This window comes from Halichoerus grypus, chromosome 10 (assembly GCF_964656455.1).
Source record: "Halichoerus grypus chromosome 10, mHalGry1.hap1.1, whole genome shotgun sequence".
Lineage (NCBI taxonomy): Eukaryota > Metazoa > Chordata > Mammalia > Carnivora > Phocidae > Halichoerus > Halichoerus grypus.
The window spans coordinates 64,072,607-64,098,951 of record NC_135721.1 but is presented as its reverse complement, the minus strand read 5'-3'; the positions used below and the strand labels follow the sequence as shown (position 1 = coordinate 64,098,951).

Sequence of the window (26,345 nt, the reverse complement as noted above, 5' to 3'; positions counted from 1 at the left end):
TATTTTCCTTACTCTATATTTGAATCCCCTTACCTACCTCTCACCTGTGACTGCCTCCTAGTCATACACTGATAACAGACCTAAAAAACACTTTGATATTTTAATAAACCCAGACATTTAATTCTGACAACAAATGTTTAAGAAAGATTTCAATATTGGGATGCCCGGGTGGCTCAGTCGGTTAAGTGTCTGCCTTCGGCTCAGGTGATGTTCCCAGGGTCTTAGGATCGAGTCCCACATCAGGCTCTTTGCTTGGCAGGGAGCCTGCTTTTCCTTCTGCTTGCTCTGCCTGCCGCCCCCCCTTCTTGTGCTCTCTGACAAATAAATAAAATCTTTAAAAAAGAAAAAGAAAAATTACAATATTACTACTAAAAGTATATATAAACTGGGGTGCTGGGTGGCTCAGATGGTTCAGCCTCTGCCTTCAGCTCAGGTCATGATCTCCGGGTCCTGGGATTGAGCCCTGCATGAGGGGAGTCTGCCTCTCCCTCCCCCTCTGCCTCTCCCCTGCTCATGCTCTCTCTCTCTCTCAAATAAGTAAAATTTTTTAAAAAAAAGTATTTTTAGATTAAATAACTGTACAAATTTATAGTGCAAGCCCATTATTACATGATAATATATCATTTGGATTATACTTTGAAATGGATGCATGATATTCTAATAAACACGAGTGATTTCATTCCCACTTTAACAAATTTTATAATGTAAATATTACCTTTGTCCCTGACAGTTGTTACCACATTTCTCTGCATTCTTTAAGTTGATATATTTCTTAAAGTTTTAAAGGTTCTTCAAAAAATTTTTACGCCCAACATTCTGCACATGGTATTTCAAAATGTATTCAGTTGCCAGAAAAGCCTTTGGCCTCCTTTGTATAAAGCTGTTCTAAGAATTAGCAAGTTTTAAGAATTTAGAATTCTGGTTTGCTCAAAATCTTTTAAGACCTTTTTGTAAAGAAAATTTTATTTATAAGTTTAATATTAAGTTTTTCAGCCTTTGAGAAAGATTCCTTGAAACTATTAAGACAACCCTGAATATAAAAAGAGAGAACAGTTTAGTTTTTATACACTAAGGATATCAGATGAAATTATTTCAGCAATCTGGGAAAAATTAAAAAATGCAACTTAGAAAAGCAAGAGAAAGTATTTTGAAAAATTTGCAGAAAAGTACTTCAACACCTAAAATTAACCTCATATTCAACAGAGATTATTAAAGATAGGGGAATGAAAGTTTCCTGCCATCTTTTTAAAAAAAGTTTCCTGCTTTGTGTTTACAAATCTTTGCTGTGAGTACATGGGATTTGAGGGGATTTCTATGATCTAGTAGACTCATTTGGAAATCCAATAGAATAGCGCAGTTCTTTGGTAGAACAGGCTGATACTAGGTACTCAAAGTCTCAGTTTCAGTTTCTAATCCACACTGTACCTACTGAGAGTTAATTTAGTATGCAAACAAAACTGGAAAGTTCTTACTAGTTTAGAATCTGAATATATATCACAGCCTATCCATAAACTTTCTGGACTTGGGAGACCAGAATAACTGCTAAGCACTTTAAGCATGGACATAGAGAGCAATAAACTTTCAACTACAAGGTTTGGGTTTCCCATTTGATTCATGCCTAATTTGAGTTAGGGTCATAATGACATATGTTAGGATCATGGAAAACAGGCTCTTTCACCCCAAGAATGCAACTTCTTTATGTGAGAGGAATGGACTACCCTCAGGTGAAACTGCCTGAAAAGTCCTAATCTCCGCTCCGATGAAAGATAGCTGATTATTTAAGGATAGACTTACTGAAAATTACGTACATCAAGGAAATTAGTAACTTCAGAAAAAATAGTTTTTTTTTTAAAGAAAAATGTAGGTTCTGCAGAAAACATTATACAGTTATACTAATGTGAATACTGATTACTGATTTGACTAAACTTGTAATAAATATATTAAAAGGACAGGATAAGAAGACATAGAAATGGCCAAAAAAAAAAAAAAAGTTCAAATCTCATCTACCATTATCCAGAAGTCAACATACAATGTCTCTAAAAGGGATAAATCAAGAAATATGAGGGTGGGGACATAATCACTATAAATGGGACTAAATGACATCAGAAATTGCTTTTTAAAAGTTAAGTTTTTACTCTAAGAAACAGAACTGAGAGGTAAGTTAGGGCACGGATTACCATTTTTCACTATTAACCTTTTATTTATTTATTATTCTTTTTAAAGATTTTATTTATTTGAGAGAGCGCGAGTGAGCACTGCATGCACTAGTTGGGTTGGGGGGAGGGCAGAGGGATAGGGAGAAGCAGACTCATTGTTGAGCAGGGAGCCAAAGGACTAGGGGCTCCATCCCAGGACCCTGAGATCAGGACCTGAGCCAAAGGCAGACGCTTAACAGACAGAGCCAACCAGGAGCCCCCACTATGAATCTTTTAGTATTAACTAATTCTTTTAACTATGTAAAGTATTTTTTAAAGAGAGTAAAGATACTCATAAAAAAATCGTTTCATGAAGCCTGTCCATTTTATTTACTTCTAGTAAAAAAGTAATTGTATCTGTTACTTGGCTGAAGCACTTAATGAGGCTATACATGCAGGATTCAGTGCAAGAGATTCAGAGTCATAAGACATTTGTCAGACTATGAATAAACATAAGAAAATGAAACAATATAAAAAATTTCATCTGTAAAAGGTATGCATTCCATGTAAAGTCAGAAAGTACTACATTCCTGCTTGTATTTTAAGGTTCTTTTTTTTTTTTTACAATAAAAGTCACAGTACAGTAATTTAAACAAACTGGGTATAGTATAAACCTGGAATTCTCTAAAAAGAAATTATAGTCTATTAAATATTTTAAATACTCTGTCTTTCCTTCATGTTTACTACTTAAAATGCTAAACAAAGATTAATTCAGAATATAGAGTCATGATTAATGCAGTTTTGATTAAACTCTTTTTGACAGCATTCTTTTTTTTTTTTAGAATTTATCTTCAGAAAGACCTTTTTCTAAAATAAGAGCTACTGAATGATACACATATGAAATGTGAGCAAGTAACTTTCTAATCATACATAACTATTTCCAAGCCAACATAATGACAGATCAACCATTTGCTTTTATAAGATGAAAACTGAGAAATGCTTTAGAGGCAAATAGCCTAGCAATATATATAGTTCAAATCTGTCCAGCCAGAAGTTAAATGCAACATGGCAGTAAAAGAGGGCCTTAAGCAATTGCACATTTATAAATGACCTACTTATGACAAGATGCATTAATTTCAATAAGCAGGCAACAGTATCTACCACTGTATACAGTAATTTTAAAATTAGGGTAAAAGATGAAGAGAAAGTTAGCAATTCTGCAACACTAATGTTCTAAGACTTTTGGTCCTTGTATAACCAAGGACCACGTCTTTACTTATTCATTGACTAATATCTATGAGAAACAGAAACCTGATAGTTTTAATGGCTTTATGCTCTTCTACCCAGACTCCAAGCCTGTTATGCATCCTCCTGGACCATCTGTTTAGTGTTGGTGCTTAACAACTACATGTGCTCATGTTTTTGATCATGCCATTCTAATATAAAACTAGTTGTAACACGTTTTTTTTTTAATTTTTGAGATATTTTATATGGTAACATGTAACTGCATAACATTTGCATGTCACTATGAAACATTTGAAAAGTATTTGCATATCTAACTTCAAAGATGCATATACCAGAATGATTGCCTTATGAAAAATAATTAACTGGGTAAGCATCATCACCATATAGGGTTATCCAAATAGTAAGATATCTCTACCTTGAGAATATCAGGCAAATAAGTGGTTTTTAAAAAAGTATCCCTTCACCTTAATTTCTCTCCCTTCTCACATCAGTCACTGCACATGATGGCAAACAATAAAACCTAGTATTATATAATCTTGTATATATCTATAGGATATTTTCATATATATTAACATGACATTTTATTATACAACAGAAGTGTTTTATGCATACTTCCCATTTTGTCCTAATATTAATATTAAATTAATATTAAAAACAAATATATGCGAGGGTCAAGACTCAATACAATAACTTTTACTGCTTCACCAAGAACATTTTAAAGTGAAACTCGATTTCTTTTTCCTCTAAGTACACAGTGTGAAGAATGCAATGACTATCAGTACAGCTTGGTACCACTCCTCGATTTGTGCTAAGGTGTCAGCAGTTTCACCCATCTTTGCTTTTGCACCACCATTTTTTTTCCAACACAGGCAAAAAAGGCAGATGACATCTTAATATTATATAAAAATAATTTTGACCTCGCAGACTGGCAGGGGTCTGTTAGGTCTCACTTTGAGATCCACTGTATTAGGCAAACCAATTCCTGTTCTTGGTATAGAGACCTGAGGATTTGGTATTATGGCTAATCAGTGTCTTCATAAAGTAAGAGAACCTTCTTTTATATGGTGGTCAACCACATGGCCAGTAACTAAAATAAAGTTTATAGCACCAACAAGGATCACTGATCTGTGATAGAACCTTCACCCATTGTCCTCAAACCTTATCACAGGGTCAGAGAGGTATGTTTAAATTTGTTTTAGTCGGTATTTTGGGGTAGTATTTGCTCCAAATCCAATCAGTTCTAGAGACTCAAGAAATCTCAAACTGAGCTGATACATAATTAGCTATTTTACTTAATCAGTGATAGATTTGACTAGTACAGCTTTCATTCACATACTATCAATTAAATAGAGAAAGGATTCTTAATCTGAAGCCCATTAAGCCTCCTAGGATAATTTCAATAGTTCACTTGGTTAATCACCAGTGACAGGTATAATGGTCATTTCTGAGATGCAAGAAAGCCCTCTAAAATTAAAAAAAAAAAAAACACAAAAAAACCTTTAAAAAGTATTTTCCAAAGTACAATCTCTTCTAATTAACAAACTAAAATATACAGTCATAGAAACTTACCTTAAATAACAAGTTTTAAAATTCAGTAAGAAAATCTTTTTCTCCAAAAGACTTATTTGTCAGAGAGAGAGAGAGCACAAGCATGGAGAACAGCAGGCAGAGGGAGAAGCAGACTTCCCGCTGAGCAAGGAGCCCAATGCGGGACTCGATCCCAGGACCCTGGGATCATGACCTGAGCCAAAGGCAGATGCTTAATGGACTGAGCCACCCAGGCGTCCCTTAAATATATGCTTTTAATGCTATAAATTTCTCCTGAGCACTACTAACAGACTGAGCCACCCAGGCGTCCCAAGAAAATCTTTTTGCATCATCAGTTTCTCTAATATTAAAAATAAAGTCCCTATACAGAATTACTCCAAGAATAAGAATTCCATTAGGAGCAGAATAAAATTACCACTATATTGGTTTAATTTGCCCATTTCAGTGTACCATAAAAGTGCTCCAAAGGGATCACAAACTCCATTATAAGCCGACCAATTAAAGGGGGGAAAAGATAACCCAATAAAAAAGCATTGCTAAAAACAGACAGAAATGAAAGAATACAATAAAAAAGTAGTAGTAAAATAGAAAAGAAAAAAAACCCACATATACAAACCAAGTACTGTATTGGAAAAGCTGTGATGAACTGAAAACCAAGGTAGAGGAGAGGTACACAAGTAGGGAAGTAAGGAATTATTAATAGACAAGACTTTGCAGCATGGTCTACAAATGGCTCAAGAGAAATAAACTGTTTTAGGGACCTCCAATTTAATAAAATAGGTCCCTGGTTTTTAGAAGACAGAGGAATAAACGAAGTAAGACTTTAGAATATTTTGAAAGCAGCCACGAATGCAAAGTTCATGGATAATAGGATATTTAAAAGAAAAATGGGCAGCACTCAATAAATACTGGACTTAATTTATGCATTGCAGAATTAAAACAAAAATAAAAACAAAACTTCTGGAGAACTATACAAAGACCAAAATTCTCTTCCAGAATAAATAACTCAGTAACACTATTTTTCAGAATTAAGTCTAAAACAGAGCAATTATATGAATACTCTCAGATAACAGAAAAATTTATTGAGAACAGCACTGCCCAAAAACACTGGCCTGAGCTCTTTCTATAAGCAAAGACAAAAACTTTGAATCGTTATAGTTAATAGAAGTATAACACAAAAATGGCTAAATTCTAACAACTGAGTAGTTAAAATGCAACTTAATTTTTTGGGAATTGCTAAATCTCCTAGATAAGTTAGATCCTATAAATGCAGACTTTAAAGCATTCCGATAGTCCAAAAGAACTATAATAACACATCCTCAAAACTATTTCACTAAATAAAAAAATGAAATATGTACTAACAGTAATGAAAATGTAAACAAGAGTACAAATACATAGCTATTGAAATGTTTCTCATAAAAAATTAGGCATCAGTGTCAAAACACACTGCTATATTGCACATTTAAATGTTTTCAGTTGCAAGTAATAAAATAAATGTCCTTATTTTCTCACGCAAAATTAAGTATCCAAACTTAACATCCTCTTTCCTAGAAATACATAATTTTAATTGTCTGCCTAGCTTTAACCTTGGCATATCACCTGTCATTCTTCCCTTTCACGCACTATTACCTAGAATTCCATCAATTCCTTGGCAAGTTCTTGAATTTGCTTCCTTCTTCTCCACTCATATCCTACCTGACTAGGACCTCACCACCATAGGACAGAATGCTATCCATCACTATCCATCTATCTTCTACTAACACCTACTTGTTCCTGCTTATTCCTCATCTTTGTTCCAAGCACTAACACAATATAAGTTTCACTGATTTGCTGATGTATTCTCAGTATGGGCAATAGTGTATATAGTGTATGCTTAATAAATATTGGATGAACAAATAAAGTCCATATTCAATCTATTCTACAAACTAATGGCAAGGTGATTTTCCTAATATTTTTAATTCCCTAATAAGTACTTTTAAATGGCTCTACAATGCCTGCCATGTGCAGCCTAAATTATACTGGTTATTTTTCAAGTTTCCCATAATCTAATCTACTCTGTCTATGCAAATTTATATTCTATTTCCCAACCTAGATGGATCCTCTACCAAGGCTAGTCTCCTCACCACCTCCCAAATCGTAAATATATATGTTTTTTCCTCATGTTGATTCCCCAGCTTTAAATACCCTCCTCTCCTCATCTATGGCTGCCCAAGTCCAATCATTCTTCAAGGTTTGAATTAAATCTAATTTCCTGGGGCGCCTGGTGGCTCAGTGGGTTAAGTGTCCGACTCTTGATTTCAGTTCAGGTCATAATCTCAGGGTCCTGGGATTGAACCCTGCATCAAGACCCGCACTGGGCACCACACTCAGTGTAGAGCTGGCCTGTCCCTCTCCCTCTCCCGCCTTGCTCTCCTGCGCATGCACCTATTCTCTCTCTCTCAACCAAATAAATAAAATCTTAAAAGAAAAAATCTAACTTCCTCACCCTTGATTTCCCTATCTATACCTCTAGAGGCCAAGTCTAACTTTTTTTTTTTAAATAAAGATTATTTATTTATTTGAGAGAGTGAAAGCGAGAGTGCATGGGCAGGGGAAGGGGCAGAAGGAGAAGCAGGCTACCTGCTGAGCAGGGAGCCCAGTGAGGTACTCCATCCCAGGACCCTGGGATCATGACCTGAGCCGAAGGCAGATGTTTAACCAACTGAGCCACCCAGGTGCCCCCAAACCTAACTACTAACTAACTTCTAAACAGTAGGGCTCCCTAATCTACTCACACTAACATACACATTCTCTCTCTCACTCACTCAAAAAAAAAAAAAAAAATACAAAATACAAAATACAAAATTCATACAAATTAAAAAAGAAAAAAAAAAAAACCCTAGCTGGGCGCCTGGGTGGCTCAGTTGGTTAAGCGACTGCCTTCGGCTCAGGTCATGATCCTGGAGTCCCTGGATCGAGTCCCGCATCAGGCTCCCTGCTCAGCAGGGAGTCTGCTTCTCCCTCTGACCCTCCTCCCTCTCATACTGTCTCTCATTCTCTCTCTCGCAAATAAATAAAATCTTAAAAAAACAAAAAACAAAAAACAAAAAGAAAAAAAAACCCTAGCTAATAACAAGAGATTTGCTTTCAAATACATACTTGGGATCATTCACCATTCATTATAGATTCATCTTAATTATATATATTCAATACTTAACACAAAGACCTAAGTTTAAAATAAATGACATGTGGAAATACAGTTTAATTCATTTGCAAAGATTTAAAATATAGAGTTGGAAAAAAATAACTTTCAATTATGAGAAAACTCAACTCTCCATTTTCCCTCAACATTCAAGTTAATGGAGAATTTACTGTGGTTTACCCTTTTTTAACCAGTCTTGGCAAAAATAGGTTAGAGTATTGCCTCCATTGGTTTTTCTCCACAATTTCTCATCCTCCACAACTCCGTAGTAATCCAGGTCTTAAACAATGAGTAGGACCCAACACCTAAAACTAAACTATCTTCCTTGGTCCTTTAGCACCCAAGGAAAGGAAATAGTCATGTTGTCAATAATAACGTGAAGTTCACCTTTTTCTAGCCTTCACTAGGAAAGTAAGTTACATTAAGATACACCATTGTTTCAAATTTCCTGAAAGACTATGGAGATATTCCACAAAGTTTGATGTTTAAAACAAGCAATATACTAATATAAAATTTTAAAATTGCTAGTCTTCTTCTTCTATTAAATTTTTCTTTAATTATAACACCATTAAAATTAGCTATTTATTTCCCAGCTTTCAAAATACTCATTTCTACCTCTAGTCTTAATCAAGAGATCCCTAACCTTACAAAGAATAAGGAAATAAATTCTTTCTCAACTTTAGTTATTTTTACTCTATTCCATTTTATCCACCCATTAGCAAGGTCTAACCTTGGCCCTAAATCATCATTCAGAATTGCAACCTTCAAAATCTCAAATTCTGAAAGTCCCCTCTGACTTCAACCTCCTATTCCACCCTTTCTCAACTTCTTCTAATCCTACTCTTCCTTCATCCTACTGTGACCTCCAGTCTATCAGCCTTCTCCTGATGACACCTGCTTTCCTCCTCATTTTAATGTTCACACTCTATTCATTTCAACTGTTCACCTGGATAGCCCTATTTCTATCCCCAGTTCTGAGTAAACTCTACAGATCTTTTTGTCAGTTTCTGAGCAGCTAAGCATCATTGGATAAGTTATTCAACTATGCTGATTGGCTCCACTACAAACACGTACTTTCCAAATCTCAAATTAGCCATCAACCTTACATGACAATACTTGCATTCATCTTTAACTGACTCCCTTTGTGATTTCCTCCCAGCAGCCTTGTGAATTTTCCTACTTTCCTCAAATTCCCAGCCTTTTAATGTTGCTGTGTTGCTGTTTCCTAGGATCTATCATTGGCCCCTTCTGTACTTTTTTTCTGACACCCATGTCTTTTTCTATCACAAACTTAAAAGCAAATTCCCTCTCTCTCTCTATTCTAGACTTTTCCCTGAGCACCAAGCCTATGTATATCCACCTGCCCACAAGATATTTCTCACTGTTCACCAGACACTCCAAAACTAACTCAGAACTTATTTTCTACACTTCCCCTCCCCTCCAAGTTTCATCCTCCTATAATGTCTTACTAAGGGCACTACCATCTGCTCCTTACCCAAGTAAAAAGTAGTCATCCCAGTAATCCCTTTCTCATTCTTCATAACAAATTGGTAACCAAATCCCATTATTTCCATGCTATCTCTCTTCCATATCACTTCAACATCAATGCTGTTTCTATCTCTATTCTGGCCCCTCTAAGCACCAAATTAAATCCTTCTAAAATGCAAATGCTATCTGTTTCAATTCCTTTTATGATTTGGGTAGCCTATATTATACTGTTTTTCAAGCTGGAGTAAGGTAGTGACACCTTTTTAAAAAACAAAATTATCAAGAATCTGAAGATTTGGGACGCCTGGGTGGCTCAGTCAGTTAAGCGTCTGCCTTTGGCTCAGGTCATGGTCCCTGGGTCCTGGGATCGAGTCCCACATCAGGCTCCTTGCTCAGCGGGGAGCCTGCTTCTCCCTCTGCCTGCTGCTCCCCCTGCTTGTGCTCTCCCTGACAAATAAATAAAATCTTTAAAAAAAAAAGAAAAAAAGAATCTCTGTGGATTATTCTACAGATATCCTAAGAGTCCAAAGACCCAGTATGAGAAAGTGACTTAAGAAACTAGTCTTATTCTATGAAAAAAAAAAATCTCTCAATTGTGAATTATCATTGCAAAAGAATTTTATTAGCACCTCTCGAAAAAGAATTTAAATTACTGAAATGAAAACACAAAATTAAAATTCCTAAATTACCACAGACCCCCCCCCAAAATATCTGTGGACCTAGCTTAAGGAACACTAGTTATGATGTTTAATTTTGTGTCAACTTTGATGGACCATAGTGCATAGATATTTGGTCAAATATTATTCTGGATGTTCTACGAAGGTGTTTCTTTGGATAAGATGAACACATTAATCAATAGACTTTGAGTAAAGCAGATTACCCTCCATAATGTCAGGGGGCTTCATCCAATCATTTGAAGGTGTTATTGGAACAAAGGCTGACCTCCTTCTAGCACGCTGCCTTTGAACTCAATGCAATTCCCTGAGTCTCCAGCCTGCCAGCCTGCTACCCTGCCCCATCAGTTTGTTTGTTTTTTTCCTAAGTCTTACATTTATTTGAATAACCTCCAGTGAGAACAGAGTGGGTCAATTACTACCCTTTCCTCGTAATACCAATGGACCAATACAGGGAGAGTAAGCACACCCTGCAGCCAGCCTGCCAGCCACTCACGTGAGGGGCAGGGTGCCTCTCAATGAGGGCGGCCCCAGCCCCGGCCACAGCCATGGCCCGCAGCTGGGGGAGCATCCACTGTTGAGAGAGGGTTTTTGATGGTTTCATCTACTGACATGATAAGGCAGGCAGCCTGAGAGGCTGTGGTCAGGGCACTGATGCGCACCATGGCTGGCTCCCACACGAAGGCCTCGAAGTTGTCAGCAATGTCCTCGTTGTTGATGTCCACTCCGTACCACATGCCCCCCTGGGCATGCCACGCCTGCAGCTTGTTGAGGATGTTTGTGGCATCAAAGCCAGCATTGTCACACAGCTGGCGTGGGATAATTTCCAAGGCCTTGGCATATGCCCCAATCAACAGCTGCTGTTTTCCTGGAATGGTCCTTGAGTAATCCCGCAGGTACTTGGAGAGCTCCATCTCAACGGCCCCGCCACCAGCCACCACTGAATCGTTCTTGATGGCCCTCCTGGCAATCATGATGGCGTCATGCAGGGACCGCTCTGTCTCCTCCATAAACCGCTCAGCACCACCATGAAGGATGATAGCGCAAGTCTTGGCCTTGGGGCAGCTAGTGAAGAAATTGTACCTCTCGCCTCCAATCTGGGTCTCTTCAAAGACCTGGCAGCGGCCCAGCACATCTGACGACAGAGCATTCACACTCGTTTGGATGGAGCCTCTGCAGGCCATCATCGTCCTCTTCAGATCCTCCTCCAGCACTCGGCCAGCACAGAACATGTCCCTGTCGACAAAGTACTGGGTGGCCACATCCCCGACGGGGAGTTTGGACAAGACGACTTTGGCTCCAGAATGATGTATCCTCTCTAACTTGTCATAATGTTCCATTCAGCATCAACAATTGCCTGATAATCCTCAACCATGTGGACTCTGATTTCAGCATTATCTTTCTCAGCTTTCAGCTCAAGCTCAACATTTAAAAGGGCAATCATTGGATTATTGTACTTTTTGGGTTGCATTTCAAACCCAGCATAAGAGAAAGTCTTCTTGAATGCGATGCCAGCTACCAGCTGGGACTCCTCTAGGACACCACCTTGCACCTTCTTGATTCCAATCATTTTAAGCTGCAACAAATCGCCCAGCATTATCACTGCATCCACCACCATCTTAGCGAAGAAGGCTTTCTGCTGGGAAATCAGCTTGGCGCTCAGAGCGGTCATGGCACACTTCTCCAGCAGCTTCCTCTGCTCCACTTTATCTTCCTTCTTCACGGTCATAGCCTCTTTGATCTTGTTAACTGCCAACTGGGTGGCAGTGCGGAAAGCTCAGATGATCTGTGGGTGCAAACCTTCCTCCACATAGGGTTTCACTTGCTTCAGAAACTCTGCAGCCAGGAAGGTCACTGAGGTGGTACCATCACTGACCTCAGCATCTTGGGATTTGGCAATGTCCACTAAAGTCTTTGCTGCAGGATGGACAACATCAAGGAGTTTCAGAATTGTGGCCCCATCATTAGAAATTATTGCTTTGCCTTGGCCATCTACCATCAGCTTGTCCATGCCATGAGGGCTCAGGGTGGTTCCTACAGCCTCCACGATCACCTGGCAGGCACTGATGTTACTTACAAGCTGGGGGATGCCTTGGGAGCTACTGGTCCCCTCTTTCCACAGGATAACTGGTGTGGGCGTCATTTTGGAAGCTTATTCAGTGGCTCGCTACTCCTCCTGTCTTCTCCACGTCTGGGCGGCCCAGCCCCCAGCAGTTTTTAAACTAGCCAATCCTCCACAATCTCATGAGCCAATTCCTTAAAATAAATCTCTCTCTCTCTCTCTGTATACACACATGCACACACACACACACACACCCCTTGGTAGTTCTGTTTCTCCAGAGAGAATCTGAAGTAACACATGTCTCTACAGGAAAAAAATCCAATCTTCTTAACATGGTATCTAAGGACAGTCTCCCAATCCCCACCTCTTCAAACTCATCTCCTATGTGCAAGAAGCATATAATCTCGGGGTGCCTGGGTGGCTCAGTCGGTTGGGTGGCTGCCTTCAGCTCGGGTTGTGATCCCGGGGTCGAGCCCCACATCAGGCTCCCCCAGCTCGGCAGGGAGTCTGCTTCTCTCTCTCCCTCTGCCTGCAGCTCTGCCTACTTGCACGTTCTCTCTCTATCTGTCAAATAAATAAATGAAATCTTAAAAAAAAAAAAAAAGAAGCATATGATCTCTGCTTCGGCTATACAAAATAACCTATAGTTATTTGATTCTACTATTTTTAGTCACATATTTATGCCTCTTTTTATGCCATTTTCCTCCTACTCCCATGCTTCTGATTCCAACTTACCAAATTGGTCCTATTCAACTTTCATGCCCTAGTTCAAATTTTCCCTCTTCCTCTTTGTGCCAACATTATTTCAAGAACATAATTCCACTATACAGCACATGTATCACACTGCAATTTATTTGCATGTTGTCCCCCTTATTAGTGAGCAAAGATCATACCTTATTCAGCATCATATCCCCAGCTTCTAGCAGATAGCCTGTGATATAGTGAGCACTCAGAAACTACTCAATGACTAAACTGATCTTTGATGGAACCATCCCTTCAGCCTTCTCACTGAGTACTGTATTTAGATCCTGGCAAAACAGATCTCAGCCCCTAGACCCACTCTGGCCCTCCTCAGGCCACGCCCTTCACCGCTGGGCAAAGAATCCATGGAAACAACAGGATATACCCATATACTTCCCCTTCTAGATGGCACTGTATTCACCTGGAACTCTGGAATTTCTTGCCCAAGTATCTCTAACCCAATTACAAGGCTTGCACAGGAATCTTTCCTAGGTCTGTCCTGAGGATGGACTATGCTACAGATGTATATACCCCTGTGCCAAGGACTGCTGTTTGGAAGAGCTTGGATCTTGGGCATGCATGCATGATGTCCACAGGCATGCAATGAGACCTGTCTGTGGTGTTAGAGCTAGGGATGTGGGGAGGAGATTGGGCTCCACAACATTCTGATGTGAAACTGAATACCTGAATTCTCAATTCTATAAATTCTAAATTTGAATCTTTCCTTTTAAGTCACTATGAAGGTATATTTTTCAAGATAAAAGATCAGAACATAGCCAACAATTCATTAGCCTGGTTTATAATCTTTAAATATTTAGGCCTATTGTGGTAAATGAATGCTTGCCCTGAGTCTCACAAATGTCAGAATAAAGTTGATGAGTTTCATCAACTTAGTTTTATTAAATATTGAACTAGCAAAATAGAGCTAAGATAGCACAGGAATAAAATCAGATGTTACCTCTTTTTATTGCACTTCACTTTACTGAACGTTGTAGATAATTACGTTTTTTACAAATGGAAGGTTTATGAAAATCTTCTGTTAATCAAGTCTATTGGCACTATTTCTCCAACACCATTTGCTCACTTTTTTTTTTTTTTAAGATTTTATTTATTTATTTGACAGAAAGAGACACAGCGAGAGGGAATACAAGCAGGGGGAGTGGGAGAGGGAGAAGCTGAGCAGGGAGCCCGCTGAGCAGGGAGCCCGATGCGGGGCTCGATCCCAGGACCCTGGGATCATGACCTGAGCTGAAGGCAGACGCTTAATGACTGAGCCACCCAGACGCCCCAGCATTTGCTCACTTTCTGTCTGTGTGTCACATTTTGGTAATTCTTGCAATATTTCAAACTTTTCATTATTATAGTATTTATGATGATCTGTGATCAGTGATCTTTGATCTTGCTATTGTAAATGTTTTGGGGGTGCCACAAACCACATCCACGTAATACAGTAAACTAATCAACAAATGTTGTGTTTTGACTGCTCCACCAACCATCCTGATCCAGGAATTAAATTTATAACTTTCAAGGTAGTTTCTTCCTCTATACCACAGCAACTCTCTAAAAGTAGTTAGCTTGGTAATGACTAAATTAAGTGTTAGACAGACATCTCTTAATATCAGCTAAAATCTCAAATATCATTTTTAAATATTGAAACATTATGCTTAGGGTGGGACCAATCTGTTTCACAAATCCTAAAAGAAGGTCAATTGGTGTTCTGAAAGAGTGTAGTTGAGAACTGATGTTCCTTGGGCCACCTGGCTGGCTCAGTTGGTAGAGTGTGCCACTTGATCTTGGGATTGAGTTCAAGCCCCACATTGGGTGGAGAAATTACTTAAAAAAAATAATAAAATTAAAAATTAAAAAATAAAAATAAAAAAGAATTGCTGTTCCTTTATGAGTTTCCCATATTAATACATGTTATAGAGAAAATTTTCAGTTAAAAAATTAAAAAATACTCCCATATGTAGCTACCTTTTGTTCTCTTATCACTTTTTATAGGTTAACTAGATATGAATCTGAGAATTAGACAATCACAATGGACTGCTCTTAAAGACATCAGTCCAATATAAGGCTGTGGGAAAAAAAATCTCAATACGTTGGACATCATCAGTAACATTACTGGAAACCAAACTGAAGTCACTGTATATTCTCTTTTTTTAAAGATTTTATTTATTTATTTGAGAGAGAGAATGTGCACAAGTCGGGGGAGGCCGAGGGAGAAGCAGACTCTCCACTGAGCAGGGAGCCCGATGTGGGGCTCAATCCCAGGCCTCAAGATCATGACCTGAGCCGAAGGCAGACACTTAACCAACTGAGCCACCCAGGCACCCCAGTCACTGTATATTCTAATACCATATAAAAGCGTGTACTATGACTTGGTCTTACAACCTCAACTCAGGCTAGACATAACATAGGTGGGGAAAATATTCAATAAAGGTAATTAAATAACGAGACGGAGAAAGAACAAAAGAAGAGAAATAGAAGACAAACTAGGGGAGCCTGGGTGGCTCAGTTGATGAAGCGTCCAACTCTTGGTTTCAGCTCCAGTCATGATCTCAGGGTCATGGGATTGGGATCGAGCCAGCTCCTTGCTCAGGGAGGGTCTGCTGGAGATTCTCTCCCTTTCCCTCTGTCCTTCACCACCACAGTCATGCTAACTTACACTTGCTCACACTCTCTCTCATTCTCTCTTTAAAAAAAAAAAGGTAAAACAAACTAAATTCTACAATACTAAAACTAGAGTTCTCAAAATTTTAAAAGTTAATAAAATTATAAAATGTTTCGTTCACTCCTTTGACATTTAATAAAAACTTGTGACATGCCAAATCTATGCTAGGTGCTGGTGATACATAACAAAAATCTCTAGCCTCTAAATGCTAACTATCTAGTAGCTGTAGCACTTTAACACAATTTGGTAAAGACAGATATGGGATGATAGGGGAGAAAGCAACTAACTATGCCAAGAGACTTCAGAGGGTGTTAAAGAATCAGTAAAAACTTGCTAGGCAAAAAAAAGGGGAAAGGGCAGTGTACGGAAAAATGATTATAATAGAAATAAAACAAAGATCAATAGCTAACAATAATTTAATCTTGCTTTTTGCTAAGCACTGTGCACAAATTATCCTAGTTGATTCTCATAACCCTGTGATTCTTTTTATCCTAATTATAAATGAAAAAACTGAGAAGTAACTTACTAACGATCATACAGCTATATAGAGGTGACACCAACAGAAATTATGCAAAACTAAGCTGTGAATGATCATGATTTGTTTGAAGAAACAGAAATAGGTAGGTATGGCTTAGCAAATGATAATTCTAATGACAGCAATCAACACCGGGGATATAGTGGTCAACAAAACAGAAAATAGATACTATCTGTGCCTTATTAGAGATTAAATCTACTCCAGGAAGAAAACATTATCTTTCATCCAACAGATGTAAGAACTGAGATTTGGAAATACTAAGTAAATTGTTTAAGGTCATACACTAATAAGTAGCATAGTGAGAATTAAACCCTGTCTGACTTAAAGTCTGTCTGACTCAAAGCCCAAATTTATTCTACTTTACCACATTCTCTCTCCATTATTCATATATTCAACAGAAGTATATCAAGTACCTACTGTATGTCAAGCACTATGCTAGGAATAAAGATGAAAGATACAGTCCATGACTTCAGGTTAGTTAGTGGAATCAGACATACCAAGAGCTGTAATCCAGTGAGATAAATGCTATCATCAAAACACATTTAGAGTCTTACAGAAGCACATATGATCACATATGAGAAGAAACTTGAAGAGGGGCAAGCCCAAAAGTAAGACCAGTCAGGGCTACCCCATTAATTCAAAAGTCAGGGATGCATCTAAGAAATATTTGGAAGATAAATCACAAAACTTGGTAATAAGACAGCAATTATGACTATATCCTAAGTGTGTTTTTAAAGAAGCAAAAAACAAAAACAATAAACTAAACAAAAAATATGAAGTCCAATGAGAAAATCTGAGATGCCCATAACAAAATTCAGAGTCAATGCCATACTTGGGTAAGAAACCCGTATATTTTATAAGTCATTTTAAGGTCGTTACAGTCATAAAGTTAACACAATCTACTTTTGAATCTTTTTTTAATTGAAGTATAATTAACATACAGTGTTATATTAGTTTCAGGTATACAATATAATGATTCAACAATCCTATACATTACTCAGTGCTCATCAAGGTAAGTGTACTCTTGATCCCCTTTATCTATTTTATCCCTCTCCCATCCACCTGCCCTTACTTTTGAATCTTAAACATTCATAGAACTAAGGAACACTTCTCAGTCAACTTCCTCTATTAGACAAATGGCTTCTTTTAGGTATACTTTATGGAGCTGCCTCTCAGGAAATACTTAAGGAGAATCTACATGACCATGCATCATTTAATTTTTGTCATTGTTAATTTTTTAAGTTAAAAAATCATTTTCATAATAGAGGACTTCTAAAGTTCCTTCCAAATCAAGATTCTAAAAGAAAGAAAGCCATAACAAGTATATCGTAACGGTCGGTATAGATCTCTATAGTTATCTAATGGGGTTGAATCATATCATTGTTCTGATACCATTAACAATTTTCTCAATATTTAAAACCCGAATATATCCATATTTTCAACTGCTTAGGTAATATGAATACATACTTTTTAAACTTTAGGATTATGAAATTCACAATGTTATAAACTTAAAATTTCATAGCAAGTAATATTCAAAATGGGATACAGAACTGCATGGCATCTCAGAGAAATGATTATTTCTACTGTCACCAAGCCCAAGTCTGATAACTTGCACTGAGAAAGAAAGATTTCATTTGGTTGAAGTACAAAAATGCCCTGTGGCATGCAGAAGAGCTGGCCCATCATTCCCAATCTCTAAAGAGCTTCCCCTTCCCATTAAAGAGGACTGATGCCATGTCACAAGCTCTTACAGAAATTCTTTGATTCAAAGAGCTACTCAATGAAATCCAGGATTCATCTCAAAATGCAGTGAATCCCAAGTGAACAGATTTCAAAATTATAAGGCAGAGCTGGTAAACTGGCACGAAGAAGTCAATGCACACAAGGTCCAAAATGGCAAATCCAAAGACACTAATCAATATTCTTACTTTTAGTAAACACTGTAGATGAAAAAAAAATTCTACCATAAGCCTTCTATAACAAAATTCTATGTCACAACTGAAAGCAGGAGTACAAGAGTGGCAGGCCAAAGGTGTAATTGTAAGTATATAAATAGATTTCTACTTTGGCCAAGATGGAATATCAGGAACCAAATTTACCCTCTTGCCTGAAACAACTGGAAAAAAAGGACAAAATATATTAAGTGTTTTTCAAGGCAATGGACATCAGGCAACAAAGGACAGTAGATCCTTGATAGGTGGGAAACATACAAGATGAATCCTCAATTGCCCCAACTTATTACCTTGAAAGAGTTCCTAGGCCATACAACAGATGGAGAACCCAGGTAGAGCAATGACCTCCCTGAGGTGAGATGGAACTTAATCTAGAAACAGCAAGGTGACTGTCATATACAAAGTAGAGTACCTAAGAATAGAGAGGTTCACAAAAAAATCCAGAGATCTGCAGAGGGTATCCCTCAAGTCTTCCGCTGAGTACTTTTAGTACATACACGTGCGGAAACTACCCAAGAACAGTGAAAAAAACCACCAAAAAGGATTAGAGGGAACACCACCCAGGCTTCACAAAGGTCCAGGAATAGCTCCTGTTTTCACCACCCAAAGTACTCAGAGGGTTCTGCCAATAGAGTGACAAAGCGGTACTACCTGATACAACTTAAAAGCAGGATCTGAAAAGATCAAACTGTTTCCAAGTAATTTAACTATATCCCAGAACAAAGCTCAAGAATACCTAATGAAATACAAAAATACCCAGTACCCAACAAGGTAAAATACCAAATGTCTAACATCCAATCAAAAATTACCAGGCATGCAAAAGCAAGAAAACGCAATCCTTTATGAGGAGAAAAATCAATCAAAACCAATCTAGAAATGATACAGGCAGAATTAGTAGAAATCAACATTAATTTAGTTATAACTATATTCCATATGCTCAAGAAGCTACAGAAAAGACAAAGCATCAAAGCTATAGAAATGGGAGATATAAAAAAGGACTGAATTTCTAGAATAAAACTGTAATGTCTGAAATGAAAAATATGCTGGACACAATTAACAGCAAATTAAACATTATAGAAAAAAGATTAATGAAGTTGGAGACATAGCAAGATAATCTAAAATGAAACAGAGAAGACTGAAAAGAACATCAGTGAACATCAAGCAGCCTGATTTACATGTAATTGGACTTCCAAAAAGGGAAGTGGGGGCAGGAAAAATACACACACACACACACAGTTAAATATTCTTTATAAATATGTATTTTTTAAATAAATAATGGCCAAAATTTTTCTGAATTTGTTAAAAACTACAAACCCACAGATCCAAGAAGCTCAACGAACTCCAAGCAAAACAAACATGAAGAAAAGTATACAGTTTCATTTAGAAAGGGTTCTCACTCACAAATTCTGTAAACAAATCAGAACAAAGTCAGAAATGACTTAGATTAAGTCCAACTTTTAATTTAACTTACCGGGTACAGTTTCAACTGACAATTTAATAGAGTACATTAAATCAAACATTAACTTGAGTAAAGTACTTAACAGAAATCTTAATGTTTGTTTTTTTTGAAGATTTTATTTATTTATTTGACAGAGAGAGAGATAGCGTGAGCAGAAACACAAGCAGGGGGAGTGGGAGAAGGAGAAGCAGGCTTCCCGCTGAGCAGGGAGCCCGATGCGGGGCTCGATCCCAGGACCCTGGGATCATGACCTGAGCCGAAGGCAGACGCTTAACAACTGAGCCACCCAGGTGCCCCAGAAATCTTAATGATTTTAAAGTTAGCAAAATATAGCTTTAAAAACAATGTATATTTTGTTGCTCTATTAGGTAAATAATTCATTAAAATAAATTTATCTTATTTTAGCAAATTATTTTTTAAAAAACTAATGCCTACTTCTTCCTTCTTTTCTTAATTTTCTTTCCCTTTAATTTATATAGGTCATTCAGAACAGAATTAGGACATTGAAAAAACTTTTAAAGAAACTGAGAGGTGGAACTGAAAACAGAAGCAGATTTGAGGTTTGGAATGGAGTAGTCCACCAAAAAAAAAAAAAAAAAAAAAAAAAAAAACCCTGGCAACCACTATTTTGAAACACCATTACTTTCAAAATACACATATGTATTTTTAAATATAAAACTGCACTCAAAGTGGAAACAAGCTAAAGTGTCTGTTTTTAGCACCTCCGCTAACTATTCAGGACTCAAAAAAATCTAAGTATTTTTTGGAAAAAGAATCATTCAAATAAAAAACATTAAAGTGGAAAACAAGGGATGCCTGGCTGGCTCAGTCAGTAGAGCATGAGACTCTCAATCTCAGGGTCATGAGTTCAAGACTCACACCATGGGCATGAAACCCGCTTTAAAAATAAATAAATGAAGTGGAAAACTAAAGTAATGTATTTTCTTATTTTGTAAAAACACCTTTTTTTTAGGGTTCAGAATACAATTTCAAAATTTTCTGTCTAAAAACAAGAGAGGGGAACAAATTCTGAGTATCTACTGTAGTAGCTACCCTTCCTGTCATGTGTGTTCCCTAAAATAGAAGTCAATTTAATTATTCTACCATTTTGCTTAGGGAATAGTGGGATATCTCAAAGACAAAAAATAGTTCTGGGGGAGAGCTGCCAAAAATACATTTATTATCCCTGGAAATAATTAATGTCTACATTCCTTTTTCCTTTCTTAAAGAAAAAAATGTATACACACATTTAGATAATATATATATTTCTTTGAGTGCCTATACAAATAAAACACCTTCAGAAAGTATATAGCAGTATAATACTTCCCTGTAGGATCAACACATACATCAAAACAGCAAACAGACTACAAATATCTCCGAGCACACAGACTGAGAAGTTACCACTGGAACATTTATGAATTTGACTTCTACATCTTCTAAATAAAAAATCTAAAAAGAAACATAATTTCATACAAAATACAGAAATGATACTTTATTAGCCTATTCACAGTAGACTTATTCCTTAGTAACAATTATTTATTAATAATGCACTAAATTCCCACATATATAAAAGGTAAGAATGCCTTGAAATTGAAAGTTCCAAACTACTCTTGTAATCAGATTCTTTTCAAGAGACAGAAGGTTAAATACACATTATTTTGAGCACAACCATAACATTCAGAGCTTGTACTTAGAAAACCTACACTGATGTACTTAGAATGCATGTATGCTACAACACCTATAATGATAAAAATGGTTTTTATTTCACTGATCTAGCTACCCTTATGATTTTGATATCAATTCCCATCCTAAAAAAACTTTCCTACTTAATACAAACCCAATATCACAAACATAAAAGACAAAGATTTTCCTACTAAATCATTATTTAGTTGTCATCAAAATGTCAGTTACTGGCATTTCACAACTCCCTTAAAAATACCTTAAAAAAGGGCGCCTGGGTGGCTCAGTCGTTAAGCGTCTGCCTTCGGCTCAGGTCATGATCCCAGGGTCCTGGGATCGAGCCCCACATCGGGCTCCCTGCTCGGCGGGAAGCCTGCTTCCTCCCCTCCCATTCCCCCTGTTTGTGTTCCCTCTCTCGCTGTGTCTCTCTCTGTCAAATAAATAAATAAAATCTTTAAAAAAAAAAACCTTAAAATGATCTCCTAAATATTAATCTGTTAATTCACAAAATAATCTCATCAGACTTGAGTTACTGTACCCAGTTAAATTACTTGCTACAGCAACAGTTCTCACCAATCAGAACTGTTATTTGAAATTTTCTCTTCTGAAATCTGTTATTATTTCACCAGTTTCAAAATTTGAGCTACTAATTTTAGACACAGAGGTTAATAAGAAACATTTCTGCATCAAATACACATAACTTCACAGCAGAAGCTTTATTCCCCCTTAGGAAACTATTCTCATATTCTCTCTCTTTTCACCAAATTATTGGAAGACAATGTGGTTTGGATTTCAGCACTGAAGACAATAAGTGACAATATACGGTTTGCAGAATAAAAATTAAAGTTTCACAATTTTAACAGGTATAATTATTAGGTTGTGATAAATGGGCTGGTGGGCACATAAGACTATCACCCCTCTCAAGGTCCAATTCTTAAACCACCTGAATTCTTTTGGCCAAAGAACCAAATTAGGAGCCTCAAACATAAAGTCTCCAAGTTCTCAGTATAACCTTTTTCAAAGAAAACAAGTTACCTAGAAAAGAGGAAAAGGACACTTACATTTGGAGCATGACCTGGTTCAAGAATACCCCATCCACCAAAGCCACATATTCATCCAGGTTGGTCCCATTTCCTGCAGCCAGAGGTCCAAACGTTTTAACCTAGAACAGAATGATCATAAGGACACGAACGCCCATCTCCATCTCCGCAGCCACAAATAATGCAGCAAAATGTAAAATAAATAACACCCTACTTACCCAAGTGACCAAGGGGCTGGTCATAAACTGCTCCAGAAGGGGAGTAAAAATCTCGTTCTCCATTTTACAGATAATGTATTTGAAAAAGGGAACTACCACAAAAATACGCCTAGGGAATGGATCACTAAACGTTGAAGTAAGTAGAAATCAATGAAAGTCCATTTTGGCACAGGAAGAAAATCCCATCGTGGAGGGGAGAAAAACTCTCCTTCCTCAAAAAACACCCCAGAGGGGAACGAGCCGAAAACCCGAGAAACGGCTTCGACAGCAGCCACGAGCGGCAGCTTGCGCTGGAAATGTCTGTACCGGGCGAGGAGGGGCAGAGAAAAGGCATCTGGAGGAGGAGGAAGGGAAAGGGGGCTGGAGCAGCAAGACAAAAAGCCCGTCAAGGTTGCCCAGCTCCTAAAGGAGCCAGACCAGCGAAGCTGCCCGCAATGAATTAATCCTAACGTGGGCTAAATTAAATACCTCGTTAGATACCACGTTAGGGGTTCCGAGCGGCAGCTAGGCTCGACCTCCGCGTTCCGTTCAACACGTTCCACCCACCAGTGGGCATGGAGCCGCTTCGATCCGCGGAGCCTCCCCTGCCCGCAGCCCCTCACCAACGACAGGCAGGGCTCGCCCCTTCCCCCCGAGCAGACACCATCCCTCCGCCGCCCTCAAGCCTCGCCTCCAGCCCCCTTCCCCTCCCGGGGGGTGGGGGCTTGAATGGGTGTCCCTAACCCCCCAGTTCCCTGAGCCCCGCAGCCTTTTCAGCGCGCCTCTGGGAAGCCCGGGCACAAAACCACCGCCGCGCTCCAGCCTCCTCCTCCGCCCTCTCTGGAGGAGCCGGAGTAACGGCCTCCCAACCGCAGTGCCGCATCACACCCCGCTCCTCGCCGCCAACCAGAGCCACGAGCCCGCCGTCAAAGGGAGCGCGCTTCTCCCTCCGCGCCCATATCCTTCCGCCGACTCGCCGCCCCTCCCGCGCCGCAGCCTCTGGATTGTGGGAGAAGAAAACCGCTGCATGAGCGCGCTCCCGAGCGCGCGCGCCCCCCGGGCCGGCCCCGCCGCCGCCCAGATTTTGGCGGCGGGCGCGGGCGTGGACGCGCGCTCGCTGCAGCTGCTGCGGTGACCCGCGCCTCTCTCGAGCCCAGGACTGTTGCCAGGGCGTGGGGGGCGGGGATGGGGAAGGCAGAGGAAGGGGTCTGTCTGCTCGGTCGCTCATGCCTAATTATGGTTTATTTCCTCCCCTAGTGCCTTCTTTGATGTGTGAAGGAGAGGGAACGAAATCCTTCTCTTTTAAAACATGAGGGATGCAGACTGCCTTTTTCGGACAGTTTGATTTGGTTTCTTAAGCGTGCTTTCGCCCGCAAAACGGAGTAGGCAAACTCAGTGCAGCAAACAGCAAAAGAGGGACTTGAGCTGCAAACTTGGTTTTGTTTGTTTTTTCATTTTTCCTCTTCTCCTTTAAAAAATCCAGGTCACTAAAGCATGAATGCTCTTCAAAGTTGCAAGTGAATGTAGTAGGATTTTAAATAACCAAAGCTGTGTTTCAACATGGTATTCCCTGACTAGAGCAAACGTGATTCAGACATTGTTGATTGATTATTTGGCAATTGAAAAAAAAAAAATCCAAACAAAATCAAGAGCTACTAAAAGGAAACATTTGAAAGTCATCCAAGATGGGTGACAAACAGATTACATATTTGTCATAAATCTATGCTATGCACGACTGGAATCATCAAAGTAATTTTAACAGTTCCCCCAGCAAAATCAAATGTTAACTCCTCATTTTGAAGGAACATAAAACCCTTTTTCCCTGGGACAAAATGGGCATGTAAAACAATTTTTTTAAATAAAATAAATATAGTATTAAAGCTTTGCAGTGTGTGCTGTTTACATTTACATACATCTCTACTTTGAGTACTTATATGATATTTTAAAGTAGCAGTAAAAATGTTTTATAACACTAAATTAAGAAACAGCAAAATTTCTTAATTAGGTCATTGAGAGCCTGGGCTCTAGAGTCTTCCTGACTGCTTCAAATACCTACCAGCTGTGTGAGCCTGGCAAGCTAGTGAACCTCTCTGTGCTTCACTTTCTTCATGTATAAGGCACGGCTAATAATAGGGTTAAATTAAATGGCAACCTATAATAAGTGCTCCATAAATGTTCTTGATGTTGTTTTCATCATTATAGCCCCCAAATGAAGAATCTTTAGGAAAAAACTTGAAATTTAACTTTTCCTATTTTAGTTAGAGGAGAAAGGATCTTGCTGTAGAGACCAGAGAAAGGCCCTTCCAAAATCATCTTAATTAAAATTAGGATGCATTCATGTGGCACTTTGCAAGGTGTGTACAAAGTAGAACTTTGCATTGCCTGGGCCAGTACACAGCTTTGGGGCATCCTGGTTGCTAGCACTCTTTTCCTTCTGCTCTTGATGACTCTTTCTTAATCACAATCCTTTATTTGGAAATGCAGACCAAGAGAGAGCTGGCACCAAGAAGAAAGCATGGCTTTCAGAGCTGCCCAATGCCTGACATGCCCACTTTTCTTTGTAATCCCTAGGAAGCTCGACCAAACAACATGGAAGTGCTCATCCGTATACTGGGGTTTATCTTCAGATAGACCCACCTGCTTCATCCATAGATGAAAAACTCATAAAGTATTAATACCAAGTACAATAAGCTAGGGGCATTTTGGACAGTGATGACCGAAGTGTTAGCACATTAAGATAGAATTGTGTATTCAGTTTACATGTAAAGCTAGCCCTCACAAATCTGGATTCCCCTCTTACAGCCAAATGGCCCCAGATGCTTCCTGGTCTATCTTTAGCTTTTACACACACACACACACACACACACACACACACACACACACACACTCAACAAAGAAACATGAGGAGTTAATTGTAAAAACAGGAAGCTTTAGACCAGACTGAGGTCTGGAGTAACTTATTTGAAAACCTACCAATTCACAATTCCCTAGTTTAACAGCAGCCTTAGAAATGCTTTATAATATCTCAAGAGTACAATCAGGAAACTTCTTTGTCTGGCAAAAAAAGGGATTGTACATTATACACAATTTAATGGTCTTCAAATTGCAACATCCTGTAAGATTAAATCCAAAAGTTTCCTCCTATCTTCCTTTCACTTAGGAAGAGATTACTCAAGATTTCTTCCAGGTATTTTTTTTTTTTTTTTGGTACTTGGTAGTCATTTATTTATCCTGAATTCATCTTTTCTTCAAATGTTAAATCCAGCAGGAAAGGACTTTGGAAAAAATCATACCTATCTAACTAGGTCCCAAGTTATTTGTTCTGCTCTCTTCTGATCAGAAGTTAAATGTTTGGAATGGAGCATGATCCCATTTAGAAGTCACTAGAGAAATATTCTCTCTTGTGTATTATAATTGAGGCTTCCCCTGCAGGTTACACATACCTAATACTATCTGTATACAAAAAGCACCCATGTTTACCTTCATTTTGATCTACTATAGTAAGTGATAGACTCACCCCAGAAATATATTGGGTGACACATATTTACAGAGCTAATCACATCCATAAGCTAGTATAATAAAAATAACACAAATACAACAGCAGAATGGCACCGTTGTTTATAATAGCCAAAAAATAGAAATAACCCAAATGTCCATGAACTGATAAATGAATAAATGAAATGTATTATATCAATACAATAGAATATTTTGGCAATAAAAAAGAATAAAGTATGATA

General features: G+C 38.3%; 1 protein-coding gene and 1 pseudogene across 9 annotated transcripts in view; both read right to left on the bottom strand.

The window, feature by feature from the left end:
• CCDC88A (coiled-coil and HOOK domain protein 88A) overlaps positions 1 to 23,600 on the bottom strand; it is a 122,430-nt gene extending 98,830 nt beyond the window's left edge. For 5 of the 9 annotated variants that reach the window (XR_013441821.1, XM_036069880.2, XM_078056544.1 and 2 more), the window contains exons 1-2: positions 22,630 to 23,596; positions 22,433 to 22,533 (exon numbers count right to left, since the gene is read on the bottom strand). Coding sequence is in view for 8 of the 9 variants with exons in the window: in XM_036069880.2 (XP_035925773.2) it covers positions 22,433 to 22,533; positions 22,630 to 22,692 (164 nt within the window). In the remaining variant the exon portion in view is untranslated. Of the gene's footprint in view, positions 1 to 22,432; positions 22,534 to 22,629 lie in introns of all 9 variants that reach the window. The other 4 variants (XM_078056541.1, XM_078056542.1, XM_078056543.1 and 1 more) reach the window with 2 other exon arrangements.
• On the bottom strand, positions 10,787 to 12,470 carry LOC118521382 (T-complex protein 1 subunit eta pseudogene; annotated as a pseudogene).
• Positions 23,601 to 26,345: the final 2,745 nt, after the last annotated feature.